Below are 15,618 nucleotides of genomic sequence, written 5' to 3'. Positions count from 1 at the left end.
TTGTTTGTATACTAAGAATGACTGTTATATATGAAGGAACTCTTATCAAAGAGAACCCATGAGCGGAAGCACGATCTGTAACACCCCACATATTTTTTTTTAGTAGTAATGTAATTTCAATAACTTTATTATTTGGAATTTCAGTAATTGTTATTAGTTGGAAGGCATTTTTGGAATTTTGGACTTTAAGTGTAAGTGCGGGAATTTAATTGTTAACGTGAAATTATTCAATTTGAAATTACATTTGAAAATTAATGGCAAGAATTAATTTTCTTTTGAAACAGAACGGAATTTAATAGTATAAAGCGGAATAAGGAAAGGAATTAAATATAATTATACTTATTTCATTTTTTAGTTATTATTATTATTATTATTATTATTGTTTTAGAAACCCTCTTTCCCTTTCTTCCTCACGCATCCGCCAGCACACCCTCCCCCCCCCCCCTCAATTTCTTCTTCCTCCAGTCGAGACCCTAGCCACCGCCCAGATCGGAGCTGAGCATCCGCCGTGCACTACCTTGATTCCTGGAGAGAAATCATAGAGGTTTAGTGATGCATAGTCCCTGATGGGTTTATTGCAATCGTTTGCCAACAGGATTGGATTCACTATGACGTTGTTATCATTTGGTGCTCCATTTCCAGGCTGCTCCGCCATCTCTTCTTTATCTGATTGTGGTTGCCGTTGGCGGTATCTCAGTCTCCTTCTAAATGTCCTCTCAATCTTCGGGTCGTAATTTTCCAAAGATTGCGAGTCTGCAAAGAAATCAGAAAAATTACCGTTAGCACTCTATTTTTCCGAAGTCCCCGGCAACGGTACCAAAAACTTGATGCTTAATTTTATGAAGTGGAAATGTGGATGATATGCGTTGACAAGATTGGTTTGTGCACTCAAGTTTCCTCAGCGGAATCCAAGTGTAAATTCCACTAAGTTTCCTGGTAAGTCCAGGGTCGAACACAGAGACTTGTGAAAATAGGTTGAGTTGGTAATTTTTAGGAAAAACTTTGCAGTAACTGAATAAATAAATTGTTTGTTTGTTGTTGATTGCGTTAATGAGAAAATAAGAAAAATACGATAGATTTGAGAAAAGTCAGTTGTGTGATAGATGCACTGAGTATGCGATGAACGGGTTGAGAAAATCTTTAGCTAGCGTTACTTGGGAATGCGTCAGACTATGCGATCATGCTACCACCATGCACAGCAAGTCATTTTCCAATGCAAATGCGATGCTCCTAAGTCTAGGACGCATGTGTTGAATGCAAAAGTGTCCATAGAGCTTATCCCTAAGTTTCTACTCTTGTCCTATGCAATGATGCAAGATGCATAAAAGCAAGGTGACCGCATACAATCATATCCTATCTCTAGGATGTATGTTATGCATTGATAATAAATAGTACTCATTCCTAAGCTCCTATCTCTTGATTATGCGTTCTAATCTGACTCTCCCGAGCCTAGATTCTAACCTAACCTTCCCAAGTCTAGATCTTATCCTTAGATTACCTTCCCGAGTATCTCTAATGGATAAATGAAGCATACATAATACAAGATAATCGCATAGCATGATGATTCCCTAGTTGTGCTAGCTAAGTGCTTCTTAACCCATTCAACTAATTTAGCTACTCATGCATAAATAACAGAGAGTGAACAGATATAGAGAAATAGATTCCATTTCGATTAATGAGTGGAGTACAAAATGACAATGGAAGTTAAAGGTAGAGAGCCTGGTAGCAATTCCTTGCTGACTAAGGCTTTTACATTGTAATCTCTATTCGGTTCTAAAGATGTTCCCGCTTCCGCAGGCATCGACCCTCTCTCTGTCCTTGAAGCTTTCGGCGTCTCTTAAGCTTACCGGAACGATCTATCGGCACAACCTTCTCTCTCGCATCCACCTTAAAAGGAAAGAAAACTATGAACAAAGGCGTGCGAACTTGTGGAAAAAAGAATAGTGAACTCGTGAACCTCTTTTCTGAAGGATGCCCGTGGTATTTATAGAACATCCAAGGTGAATGGCAGTTTCTCTCTCATGATTGTACAGATGGGAGGCTTTAATTCCTGACTGATGCACCGAATAATTGTCACCGAAATGTTGAATGTACTTGTGATTGTTATAGGCTGTCAACTTAATTTGGATTCGACTGTCATCAGCTTTCTGTCCCATCGCAATTAAGTAGCCTTTCACCAAATGCGCCTACCATGTTGCACTGACCAAGTTGCGGCGATCCTTTTCGGGCAAATATTTGCGAGTACAATCATCACAAATCCTTATGGTGAAGTTGCGCTCGACCGATGATTTCCTATGATCGCAATTCTTGCATTATGTCAATGCATAATCTGCATAAAAACACTAAAATCAATTGTTTCTATGCGATGAATGCATGCGACCGCAATATTATGAAATTGATGCTTGATGGACGCAATTTAACATGTTTTATCAACGCAATCTAATATTGTTTAAGAACTTAGCAATATGATAACGTGATTTCTGCCCGTTATCACACCCCCAAATTTAAACAATACTTGTCCTTAAGCATAAGCTAAAGATTCCTTTAGCAAGTAAACCACAATGTTCTTTTCCTAGATTTCTCGAGGATACTTCGTTCAAATCCTATATACCAAAGTTTCCTTAATTCTTATTCAAGTCTTCTCTTAAAATATTTTTTCAAAATAGCAAGGTCGAAAATAATTGCCTCATCCCCAAATTTAAAATGCGGCAATGTCCTCATTGCCAAAAGATTGAAATAAGTCATGCAATGTTCTTAGAAAGTTTCGTAAAGAGAGTTTGAAAGAAAGCTAACAAACCCCTAACTTCTAGAAATATTTTATGAAGTGACTATCTTAAAGTTAAGTTGACTTTAGTATATATGAAAGACATAGAAGCATATTTTTCATCATTGAAATCATACTTGGCAAAGAGACAGCATGCGGTAACTTACTAAATTTATCTATATCAAATGATTGCGGTAATCAAAGAGGATGCGGTGATAAGACTTTTAAAACTAAAATACGATGCGATAGTGCAAAATTTGAAATAAAAGAATAAGAAAGAATACACCCCCAAATTTGCGTTGTCGCCCGCATTGTGTATTGACACATCCTTCTTTGCGGCAATTTCTATTCTTTGGATTGCGGTGACGAAGTGAGATAATTTGCTGCTTCATGTAACATCTCCATAATCCTGTGCCTTAATCGTTGTAAACAAACAAAGAGAGGGTCAAATGATTTTTAACAAAACAAAAAGTTTTCTTTTTAAAACTTTTTTTTCCTTTTTTTTTTAGAAAAATAATATGTAATATGCAGATAGATAAATGATGATAAAAGTGACGAAGGAATGAGAGTTCAAGAATCAAACAAAGGGTATTCCGGGTTTCTTAGCTTCACGGAGGCCTTTTTTGGATGGAAATCACCTCTGCAATATGTCTTAACTCGCTGTCCATTAACCTTAAATATCCAACTTCCATCCTCACTGCTTAGCTCCACCGCACCATGTGGGAATATTTCTTTAATGATGAAGGGTTCGGACCAGCGTGATTTTAGTTTTCCTGGGAAGAGCCGCAAACGTGAGTTGAAGAATAAGACCTTTTGCTCGACTTGGAGGTTTTTACCACATATGCATTTGTCATTACAGCGCTTGGTGCGCTCTTTATAAATCTTCGCATTTTCGTATGTATTGATCCTCCATTCTTCTAGCTCGACCAGTTGTATTTTCTGCGCTTCTCCTGCTTTCTTCAAATCAAAATTCAACTTCTTTACCGCCCACAGTGCTTTATATTCCAGCTCCAAAGGCAAATGACACGCTTTACCAAATACCAACGCATATGAGGACATACCTATGGGTGTTTTAAATGCAGTCTGATATGCCCATAACGCATCATCAAGCTTTGATGCCCAATCTGTTTGTGAAGGCCTTACTACCTTCTCAAGTATCAACTTAATTTCTCGATTGGACACTTTCGCCTGACCATTCGTCTGCGGATGGTATGCAGTGGCCACTTTGTGGAGAATGTTGTATTTGCGCAGCAGCTCCTTGATATTACGATTGACAAAGTGGAACCCTTCATCACTTATGATGGCACGGGGAGTGCCAAAACGAGTGAAAATCTATTTCTTTAGGAACTGGAAGACTACCGCCGGATCACTTGCAACACATGCTATTGCCTCTACCCACTTGGAAACATAATCGACAGCTAATAAAATGTAATGTTTACCACTCGAATGAAGGAATGGTCCCATGAAATCAATCCCCCATACATCGGACAATTTAAGCTCCAAGATAGTGTTCATTGGCATTGCATTTTTCCATGAAATGTTACTTGTGCGTTGGCACCGATCACATTTCATTGCGTAATCAGCCGCATCCTTGAATAATGTAGGCCAAAAGAATCCACTCTGTAAGACTTTGGCTGTGGTGCGCTGCCCTCCAAAGTGCCCACCATATGGTGAATCGTGGCATTGCGATAATATGCATTATTGAGTAGCATTTGGTACGCATAATCGAAAAATCTGGTCTGCACCTCTTTTATACAGATTAGGCTCATCCCAATAATAATGTCTACATTCATTTTTTAGCTTCTTCTATTGGTGGTGGTGTAATCTTCAGGAAATTGCTCGCAAACCAAAAATTGACTATGTCCGCACACCAGGGCAATTATTCTATATGAAACAACTGCTCATCCGGGAATACGGCACTCACCTCAAACTCGTTGTGGTCAACCTCAGGATTTTCCAGTCTAGACAAGTGATCCGCAACTTGATTCTCTGTCCCCTTCTGGTCAATTATTTCTATATCAAATTCTTGAAGGAGGAGAACCCATCTGATCAACCTCAACTTTGCGTCCTTCTTTGTCATTAAGTACTTTATTACCGAATGATCAGTATGGATGAGTACCTTTGTTCCTAACAGATATGCCCGAAATTTCTCCAACGCAAAAATTACCGCCAAGAGCTCTTTCTCTGTGGTGGTATAATTAGTCTGAGCAGGATTTAATATTTTACTCCCATATGCGATGGGATGTAAGATTGTTTTTCTCTTTTGTGCTAAAGCTGCTCTCATTGCATACCCGCTTGCATCGCACATGATTTCAAAAAGGTGTCCAATCCAGCGCAATCAATATGGGTGCGGTAATCAGCGCATCTCTCAAAACTCCGAATGCATTGAGGCAGTTATTGTCAAACTCAAATTTTCTATCAGCCTCTAATAATGCACTCAGTGGTCGTGCTATTTTAGAAAAATCTTTGACAAATCGTCTGTAGAATCCAACGTGTCCCAAGAAGCTTCGTACAGCCTTTACGCTTGTTGGAGGTGGAAGTTTTTCAATTGCTTCGATTTTTGTTTTGTCCATCTCCAACCCATCCCAGGAAACCTGTGTCCCAACACTATGCCCTCTTTCACCATGAAATGACATTTTTCCCAGTTGAGCACCAGATTTGTCTCTTTGCATCTCTTCAGTATCTTCTCCAAGTTGGCTAGACATACTTCATAGGTGTTCTCATAAACGGAGAAGTCGTCCATAAAGATTTCAACAGAGTCCTCAAGATAATCTGAAAAGATAGCCATCATGCACCTTTGGAACGTGCTTGGCACATTGCAGAGGCCAAACAGCATGCGGCGAAAAGCGAAGGTCTCATATAGGCAGTGAATGTGGTCTTGTCTTGATCTTCTGGAGCTATCATAATTTGGTTGTACCTGACATAAGCATCCAAGAAGTAGTAAAAAAATTTTCCAGCTAGACGATCTAGCATTTAGTCGATGAATGGTAGAGGGAAATGATCTTTCTTTGTGGCCGCATTCAGCTTGTGGTAGTCCATGCAAATGCGTCATCCAGTGATGGTCCTTTGCGGTATTAATTCGTTGTTTTCATTCGGGACTACCGTCATGCCGCCCTTCTTCGGCACACACTGCACGGGGCTGACCCACGTGCTATCTGCTATAAGATAGATGATGCCCGCATCTAGCCATTTAATGATCTCCTTCTTGACGACTTCTTTCATCACAGGGTTGAGTCTACGTTGATGTTCAATCGTTGTTTTATGGTCCTTTTCAAGACGAATGCGGTGCATACAGTACGCAGGGCTAATTCCTCTAATGTCGGCTAGCGTCCAGCTAATTGCTTGCACATGTTTCCTGAGAATGCTCATCAACGCATTCTTCTTGTCTTCATTGAGCGCAGAGGAAATGATAACTGGCAACTTCTCATTCTGCCCCAAAAATGCGTACTTCAAATGGGTTGGTAGGGTCTTCAATTCAAGTATTGGTGGCTCCACTAGGGAAGGTTGCGTTGTTTTTCTTTCTTCTTTTTCTGTTGGCTCTTCTTCGTGTTTTGCGATCATTTCTTCTTCCTTGCTTGTTTTTGTTGTGATCACATTACAGGCACCAACGGATGCGCTGGCATCCTCTTCTTCATTTTCTTCATCAAACTTTTCTTCTTCAATCACATTCTGGTCATCATCTGAGTCATGCAGGTTTTCTTCATCTGGAAACTTCATGGCACAAATTATGTTAAACTTGAGCTTCAGTCCGTTGATGCTCAAAGTGATTTCTCCTTTATACACATCAATTTGAGCACGACCCATTGATAGAAAAGGTCGCCCCAGAATGATGGACACATCTTTGTCGGCCTCATAGTCCAATATGATGAAGTCGGCTGGTAGGATAAATTTTTCAATGGTGATCAACACATCCTTCACCTTTCCCTCTGGATGCACCAGAGATCTATCGGCCAGTTGGAGAGTCACTGTTGTGGGCACCAGTTGCCCCACGTTCAACTATCTAAAGATTGACAGAGGCGTCAAATTTATGCTGGCTTCTAGGTCATACAGGGCTTTCCCGATGTACAGTCCTCCTATGGAGCAAAGAATGGTAAAGCTTCCAAGATCGCACATATGTGGTGGAATTATTGATTTGGAACTTTGTGTCAACGCCACTGTGGCAAACTTACCAGCTCCCCTCTTTGTAGTTACCATATCCTTCAGAAACTTTGAGTAGGTAGGCATTTCCTCAATCGCTTCACTAAAAGGAATATTAACATGTAATTGCTTTAACACAGATAAGAAGCGTTGGTATTGTACCTCTTCGTTCTTTTTCTTCTTTAGTCTCTATGGAAAAGGGGGTAACTGCACTTTCACGGTTCCCGTCTCAGTTGGCTTTGAGGTCGACGCAACCTCTGGTTCTACTTCTTCTTTTTCTCTTCTTCTTGCGTCACTGCAACTTCAGATTCCACCGCAATGGAAGCTGTCTAACTAAGCTCTTCTTTTCTCCCTCCACAGTTTTCCCACTTCGCAATGTCACAACCTGGCATTACTCTTTACTTGATCCCCCCGGGTTGCGTGGAAGTTCAGTTGAACTTGGCAGAGCTCCTTGCGGTTTACTCTCCAACTCACTCGTAATCTAGCCCATATGTAATTCTAGATTGTGGATGGACGTAGCCTGACTTTGAAGCACGTTTTCGTTTTACTCTATGTATTACTTCAATAGGCTTTCCAAAGAAGAGGATTGCGGTGGTTGTGAGCTACTTGCTTCATTGTTTGTCTGACCAATGTTGCGTGGGAAGAATCCTGGTGGCCCTTCTTTCTGCGCCACAGGTTGAAAATTTTGTTGTTGATTCTTCCAAGCAAAATTGGGGTGGTTTCTCCACCCAGGGTTGTAGGTATTTGAAAAAGGATTATTTTTTACAAAGTAAACAGATTGTGGATTTTGCGGGCAATCTTCCATTGCATGGCCATCACTGCAAGTCGCAAACCTTGCGGTGTTTTGACTGATTGTGTTGATTTGCCCATTTTGCGGTGTTGGGTTGCTGATCGCAATTCCTTGTATTATGTTCATCATTGCGGTCATCTGGTTTTGTAATGAAGCAATAACACCATTACTTGCATCATTGCCTTTAAGTCTCAATCTCTAGTCACTCTCTCTTCAATCTTCATGGTTCTTAGAGATGTGATCCAAGATATTATTCACCTCGTCATATGTTTTATCAAGCATACCACCAGTGGCTGCTGCATTGGCAGCGGTCTGCGAAGCGGGATTCAAACCATGATAAAAAATTTCCATCTAGAGGCAATCTGGTAACCCATTGTGTGGACAATCCCTGACCAACCTCTTAAATCTCGCTCAGGCATCACTGAGCGATTCATCCATGTCTTGTTCAAAATTTGTAATCAGTTTCCTTCGTCTGGCATTCTCAGTCGGTGGAAAGTATTTCTTCATAACTTCTCCACGACCTATTCCCAAGAAGTGATCTCTCCCAGCTTGGGAGAATATGCCCATTTCCTAGCCTGATCACAGAGAGAAAATGGGAACAAAGTTAGTCGAACTTCTTCGAAAGAGATGTTCGGGAACACAAAAGTATTGCAGATTTCAATAAAGCTTCAGAGGTGGGCGTTCGGGTTCTCGCCACGCCTTCCTCCGAATTGTTATGCAGTCTGGATCATCTGCAGCATCATCGGCTTTATTTCGAATCTGCTTCCGTCGAGGGCAGATCTCATGATTCCCGGAGAGAAATCATAGAGGTTTGGTGATGCATAGTCCCTGATGGGTCTATTGCGATCGTTTGCCAAATGGATTGGATTCACCATGACATTGTTATCATTTGGTACTCCATTTCTAGGTTGCTCCGCCATCTCTTCTTTATCTAATTGTGGTTGTTGTTGGCAGTCTCCTTCTAAATGTCCTCTCAATCTCCGGGTCGTAATTCGCCAGAGATTGAGAGTCCACAAAGAAATCAGAAAAATTACCGTTAGCACTCTATTTTGCCGAAGTCCCCGGCAATGGTGCCAAAAACTTGATGCTTAATTTTATGAAGTGGAAATGTGGATGATATGCATTGATGAGATTGCGTTGTGCACTCAAGTTTCCTCAACGGAATCCAAGTGTAAATTCCACTGAGTTTTCGGGTAAGTCCAGGGTCGAACACAGGGACTTGTGAAAACAGGTTGCGTTGGTAATTTTTAGGAAAAACTTTGCAGTAACCGAATAAATAAATTGTTTGTTTGTTTTTTATTGCATTAATGAGAAAATAAGCAAAATGCGACGGATTTGAGAAAAGTCAGTTGTGTGATAGATGCACTAAGTATGCGATGAACGGGTTGAGAAGATCGTTAGGTAGCGTTACTTGGGAATGCATCAGACTATGCGATCATGCTACCACCATGCAAAACAAGTCATTTTCCAATGCAAATGCGATGCTCCTAAGTCCAGGACGCATGTGTTGAATGCAAAAGTGTCCATAAAGTTTATCCCTAAGTCTCTACTCTTGTCCTATGCGATGATGCAAGATGCATAAAAACAAGGTGACCGCATACAATCATATCCTATCTCTAGGATGCATGCGATACGTTGATAACAAATAGTGCTCATTCCTAAGCTCCTATCTCTTGATTATGCATTCTAATCTGACTCTCCCAAGCCTAGATTCTAACCTGACCTTCCCAAGTCTAGATCCTGTCCTTAGACTACCCTCCCGAGTATCTCTAATGGATGAATGAAGCATACATAATACAAGATAATCGCATAGCATGATGATTCCTTAGTTGTACTAGCTAAGTGCTTCTCAACCCATTCAACTAATTTAGCTACTCATGCGTAAATAACAGAGAGTGAACAGATATAGAGAAATAGATTCCATTTCGATAAATGAATGGAGTACAAAATGACAATGGAAGTTAAAGGTAGAGAGCCTGGTAGCAATTCCTTACTGGCCGAGGCTTTTACACTGTAATCTATATTCGGTTCTAAAGATGTTCCCGCTTCCGCAGGCTTCGGCCCTCTCTCTGTTCTTGAAGCTTCCGGCGCTCTCCTAAGCTTACCGGAATGATCTATCGACACAACCTTCTCTCTCGCGTCCGCCTTAAAACGAAAGAAAACTATGAACAAGGGCGTGCAAACTTGTGGAAAAAAGAATAGTGAACTCGTGAACCCCTATTCTGAAGGATGCCCGTGGTATTTATAGAACATATAAGGTTAACGAAGGCTTCTCTCTCATGATTGTACAGATGGGACGGCTTTAATTCCTTACTGATGCGTCGAATAATTGTCACTGAAAAGCTGAATGTACTTGTGATCATTATCAGCTGTCAACTTAATTCGGATTCGCCTGTCATCAGCTTTCTGTCCCATTGCGATTAATTATCCTTTCACCCAGATGCACCCACCATTTTGCGCTAACCAAGTTGCGACGATCCTTCTCGGACGAATATTTGTGAGTACAATCATTGCAAAGCCTTGCGGTGAAGTTATGCTCGATCGATGATTTCCTATTATCGCAATTCTTGCATTGCGTCAACGCATAATCTCCATAAAAACACTAAAATCAACTGTTCCTATGCGATGAATGCATGCGACCGCAATATTATGAAATTGATGCTTGATGGATGCAATTTAAATGTTTTATCAATGCAATCCAACATTGTTTAAGAATTTAGCACTATGATAACGTGCATTTCTGCCCGTTATCGGCTGGGTTTTGGGTTAGTTGATGGGCAGGGGAGTTTTAGCTCTTGTGGAGTTGGGGACCAAGGTCTGAAGGGTGTGTCTCAAAGCCTTGAGGGTGTTGGGGGCTCAGATGAAAACCGGGTTGTGAGGGGTGTTAGATTGGGCTTTGAGGGAATTGGGGTGGTCGAAGTTGAAGGGGGTGGTCTGGTTCTGGGGGAGTTGGGAAAAGGGTCAAAAAGAGTGGGGCTTGTGGTGGGTGGGCCACGTGGTGCTGGGCCGAAGTTGAGAGGCTCGGGGGGGGAGGGGGTGGAAATCAGGTAGAGAGGGGGTTTCACGGGCTAGGCCTTTGGGTAGTGAGAGGCGCGTGGTGGACACACATGATCTTCGTGTTCGGGAGGAGTTGGTTCCCAAAACTGGTTTAGCTAGGGGGTTGGTCCTAAGTCGGTCATGTTGGAGGAGGGGGGTGGTTCTGGTTATGGCGTGAAAGAGGTAATTCGGGGGCGGCCCTTTTTGGGTCGAAGTTGAAGGGAAATTTAGAGTTCATTCCTCTAATGGTTAAAGATGATAAGGTTATTATTGAACCCTGTGGGGAAATTATTGAAGAGGGTGTTTGTCCGTGAGAGAAATCTTTTGTTGGTCAGTTTGTGGATTCTAAACTCCCATATACTGTTATTTGTTGAATTATTCAGAGAATTTAGGGACGCATAGAGATGCCAACTATTACCTTGTTGGAGAACAGTTTGATTATCTTTAAATTTCAGAAGGTAGAGTCAAGGGATTGGGTACTGGAGAATGGTCCGTGGCACTTGGGTGGCAAACCCATTTTATTACGACAGTGGCCCCCAGGTATTGTTCCTGAAAACTTTGTTTTTTATTCTGTTCCTATATGGATTAAACTGAAGCGTGTTCCCCTGGAGTTGTGGACAGATAGGGGTTTAGTAGTGTTAGCTAGTGTCGTGGGTAAACCTGTCTCTTTTGATGTTGCAACAAGAGAGCGGCAGTAGTTATAGTATGCGAGGGTTTGTGTTCAGGTGGATGGTGATTCGTTAATGCCCCATTCAGTCACTGTTAGAATGCAGGGTCAGGAGTTTATTATTCTAGCAATGTATGAGTGGAAACCTTGTAGGTGTACTTGTTGTGGATCCTTTGGGCATACTGGGGTTGTGTGTGAGAAGTAGGGTGTGGAAAAGAGTCAAGAGTTGTGTATTGTGATGGTTAATGAGAGATGTTTGGGGAAGAATAGGGGTATTGAGAGTGTGAGGAAGGGGCAGGACGTGGGTATTGGTGAAAGGAATGATAGTCCAGTGGTTGGAAGGGTATGAGGAGTGTTGACGAGTTTACTATGGTCAGTTGTCGTAGGTGGGATAAAGGAGGTATAGGCCATAGGGGTGGCAGTGGGTCACCGGACTCGGTGCCCTTGGGGAACAAAGCAGTTTATGGCTCCCCTGGAATTACGGGGTTTGCAGCATGTTGATGATCGCAATAAGTTTGATATTTTGTGTGATGAGGTGGGAGACTCGCTGGCTTTAGCTCTAGTGCAGGTAGATCCGGATCCATTGTCTGTTTTTTATGAGATGTTCGAGAGTTCAGGCAAAGGCCCAGTGGCAGGTGGTAGGTGTGATCTGTTGCAAGGTCCATTATTTGGTGTTCCTGGAATGTTAGGGGGTTGAACGACTCTGTTAAGTGTAGGGTGGTGGTAGACTTTCTGGCTTCATCCTCTGTTACTTTCTGCTACTTGCTTAAGACGAGGGTTTGTCGTGAAAATTTTGGTATGGTGATGGGTAAGTTTGGTGATGAGTGGAGTTGTGTGTGTAGCTATAGTGTGCGGGGTGTTGGGAGGATCTGGATAATGTGGCAGAAGAGTGTCTATAAGTTTTCTATTGATATTAGTGGGGATCAGTTCATTTTTGGAACCTTAGTGGATATTGTATCTACTGCTAGGGTACATATCGGTGTTGTGTATGCCTCTAATCACGTGAATGAGAGGAGAAACTTGTGGTCTCAGGTGATGGATGTGTGTGTCTCGTGGTAGCTTCTTGGAGTTGTTTTGGGGGATTAATGTTATTCGTAGTAGTTCGGAGGATTTTTGTGGTTGCCCTAGTTTGAGGGAGATGGAGGAGTTTGATAGGGCGTTATTGGAGGCAGATCTGGTTGAGTTGGGTGTGACAGATAACTAGTTTACTTGGACTAGTAAAATTTAGGGGAATGGTATCTTGCACCGGTTGGATCGTTACTTGTCTAATGAGGTGTGGAAGGTAGCTTTTCCGTATTCGGAGGTTAAGGTTGGTCAGTGGAGAATTTCTGATCATAGCCCTCTTTTGGTGTCTATAGGGGAGACGAGGAGTAGGCCGCCTCCCACTTTTCGTTATTTTTCTCATTGGGCTAAGGCTGAGGGTTTTATTAATACTATCAGGTCAGTGTGGAGAAGATCCAAGGATGTATCCCCTATGGTAAGCTTTGTGCGAAATTTGAAAGCAGTGAAGAGAGTTTTACGTACTTCGTTTGGGAGGCATATCTTTGTGTTAGCTGATGAGGTGAGGGCGGCTAGGCAGGTTATAGAGGTTGCTCAGGCGAAGGTAGAAAGGGATCCTACTTCAGAGTCGGTGTGTGCAGAGGCGGCTCGGGCCACTGAGGTGTTCTGGTCAGTGTCGAGATTGGAAGAGGCATCACTTCGATAGAAGGCCAGGGTGAGGTGGCTGGAGTTATGAGATGAACACAACTTTCTTTCATCGTTGTGTTCGTTCTCGACGCAGTTGCAGTGGTTTATTTACGGTCGTGGATGCTGGGGGGGACTCATCAGACTGTGCATGACAGGGTGGCAAGGGTGGCAGTAGATTTCTTTCGGGGTTGTTTAGGGTCTCAGCCAGTAGGGTATAGGGATCTTACTGCCCGAATTGAAGATATTGTGCAATTCAGCTGGCCCAAAGAGGGGGTGGATGCGCTTGGTCGCCCAGTGAGTCGAGATGAGATTAAGAAGGCTTTATTCTCGATAAAGTCTGGAAAGGCTCTTGGGCCTGTTGGGTTTTCGATTGATTTTTACAGAGCTGCTTGGAATGTGGTTGGGGATGATTTCTGTGATGTTGTGCTGAATTTTTTTTAGTCCTGTTACCTGCCTAGTGAAGTTAATTCTACTGCTATCACTCTTATCCCAAAGAGGCAGAGAGCTGAACATATGGAGGAGTTTCGTCCTATTTTTTGTTGCAATGTTGTGTATAAGTGTATCTCGAGGATCTTAGCTAAGAGATTGCGGTTGTGGTTGCCTGCTTTCATCAGTGGTAACCAATCTGCGTTTGTTCCGGGTAGGTCAATTTTCGGAAACATATCATTGTGTCAGGAGCTTGTGGGGGGTTATAAGGAGGGCAGAGGGAAGTTGCGTTGTGTGTTTAAGGTAGACCTTCAAAAGCCGTATGATTCGGTAAATTGGGATTTTCTGTTTGTGTGTTGCTGGCTATAGGTACGCCCCTTCAGTTTGTTAGTTGGGTGAGGGCTTGTGTTACTTCTCCTATGTTCTCTATGATGGTTAATGGTTCCTTTGAGGGGTTTTTTCCTGGTAGGAAAGGGTTGAGGCAGGGGGATCCATTATCTCATTTTTTGTTTGTGATGGTGATAGAGATCTTGTCTAGGTTGTTGAATAATCATCCTGTGTGGTTTAGGTTCCATGATCGGTGTGAGCGTGTGGGCCTGACTCATTTGGTTTTTGTAGACGATTTGATGATTTTCTGTGCAGCTAAGAGAGATTCTTTAGAGTTTGTAAGGCAGGTCCTGGCAGATTTTGCAGGGTTGTCTGGGTTAGTTGCTAATGTTGGAATGAGTTCCATGTTTTTTGTGGGTGTGGAGTCTGGGAAGGCGGAGGAACTAGCTGCGTTTATGGGTTTCTCTCTAGGTTCGTTGCTTGTTAGGTACCTGGGTTTACCTTTATTGACAGGTCGGTTAAGGGTTAGGGATTGTGCTCCTTTAATTCAGCGGATTACAGCTCGTATTAGAAGCTGGGCAGCGCGATCCTTCTCCTTTGCTGGAAGGTTACAGCTTATTAGGTCTGTCTTACAATCCTTTCAGGTGTTTTGGTGTAGCATCTTTGTGTTGCCTGCGTGTATAACTCATAAAGTTGATCGTCTGTTACATAGTTATTTATGGAAGGGTAGTACGGTGAGTCGGGGTGGTGCACGAGTGGTATAGGATGAGGTGTTTGTGTCGTTGGGCGGGGGGGGGGGGGTTGGGTGTGAAGCATGTGGCATCTTGGAACTAGACTGCTATTATGAAGATGCTCTGGCTTCTCTTAATTAAATTGGGTTCATTATGAGTGGCGTGGGTGGAGGCTTATGTTTTGTGTGGGTAGTCTTTGTGGGTTGTTCGGATTGAGGTTGGGAGGTCTTAGTGCTTGAGGGCTATCTTGAAAAATAGAAATAGATTTAAGCATTTGGTTCGTTTGATGGTTGGTGATGGTCAGTTTTGTTTTGTTTGGTGGGATCCTTGGCTGCTGAGGGATGCGATTTTGGATTCATATGGGTCTATGGTGGTTTATGATGCAGAGGGAGGCACGGTTGTCGGAATTCATGGATGGTGATGGAGGTTGGAGTTGGCCTACAGTGTATTGAGAGCTTCTTGAGATCTGGGGTCTTATTCAGGCAGTGGGGTCTAAAGTGAAGGGGGAAGATTATTGGGTGTGGGTGTCGAATACGAGTGGTCAGTTTTCTATCGCTAGTGCGTGGGAGAGTTTGCATCCTCGTCGTCCTAGGGTGTCTTGGGTTGGTATCTTGTGGGTAGGAGGTGGTATTCCGCGTCACTTCTTCTGTGCGTGGTTAGCTGTGAGGGACAGGTTGGGTACGTGGGATTGGTTGAAGAGTTGAGGTGTGTTGTAAAAGGGGGGTGCCTTCTGTTGGGGGAGGTGTGGAGTCGCGAGATCATTTATTTTTTTAGTGTGGGTTTGGGAGAGAGGTATGGTCTGGTGTGTTGAATCAGTTGGGCTCGTCGCATCAGGTGGCGGGTTGGGATGTGGAGTTGAGTTGGTTGTGTTGAGTGGGGTCGGGTAAGGGGGTGCGTAGTAAGTTATTCGGTGTATTCTGGTGTGCTTCCATATACTACATCTGGTAAGAACGTAATCGGCGACTGCATGGAAGTAGACCGAGGTCGGTGTCAGCTCTGGTTCACCTTATAGTCTCTACGGTTCGTGTTCGTGCTTCTTCCTGGCGGGTTGATC

At 42.8% G+C, this 15,618-nt stretch overlaps 1 protein-coding gene and 1 non-coding gene across 2 annotated transcripts; both read left to right on the top strand.

The window, feature by feature from the left end:
• Positions 1-8,058: 8,058 nt before the first annotated feature.
• Positions 8,059-8,165, top strand: LOC120078913 (small nucleolar RNA R71). Its single transcript, XR_005482187.1, has one exon. It is a non-coding gene; the product is annotated as a small nucleolar RNA R71 (small nucleolar RNA).
• A 3,467-nt stretch (positions 8,166-11,632) lies between these two features.
• Positions 11,633-15,268, top strand: LOC120078021 (uncharacterized). Its single transcript, XM_090313968.1, has 9 exons — positions 11,633-11,737; positions 11,888-12,036; positions 12,084-12,426; positions 12,623-13,062; positions 13,236-13,479; positions 13,522-13,720; positions 13,876-14,567; positions 14,869-14,961; positions 15,047-15,268. Exons 1-9 carry the CDS (start codon positions 11,633-11,635, stop codon positions 15,266-15,268), a joined length of 2,487 nt encoding a protein of 828 aa, XP_090170094.1.
• Positions 15,269-15,618: the final 350 nt, after the last annotated feature.

Source organism: Benincasa hispida, chromosome 5 (assembly GCF_027475165.1).
Source record: "Benincasa hispida cultivar pf3 chromosome 5, pf3_genome.v1.1, whole genome shotgun sequence".
NCBI classification, from domain to species: domain Eukaryota; kingdom Viridiplantae; phylum Streptophyta; class Magnoliopsida; order Cucurbitales; family Cucurbitaceae; genus Benincasa; species Benincasa hispida.
This window is presented reverse-complemented; position numbering and strand designations above follow the sequence as displayed.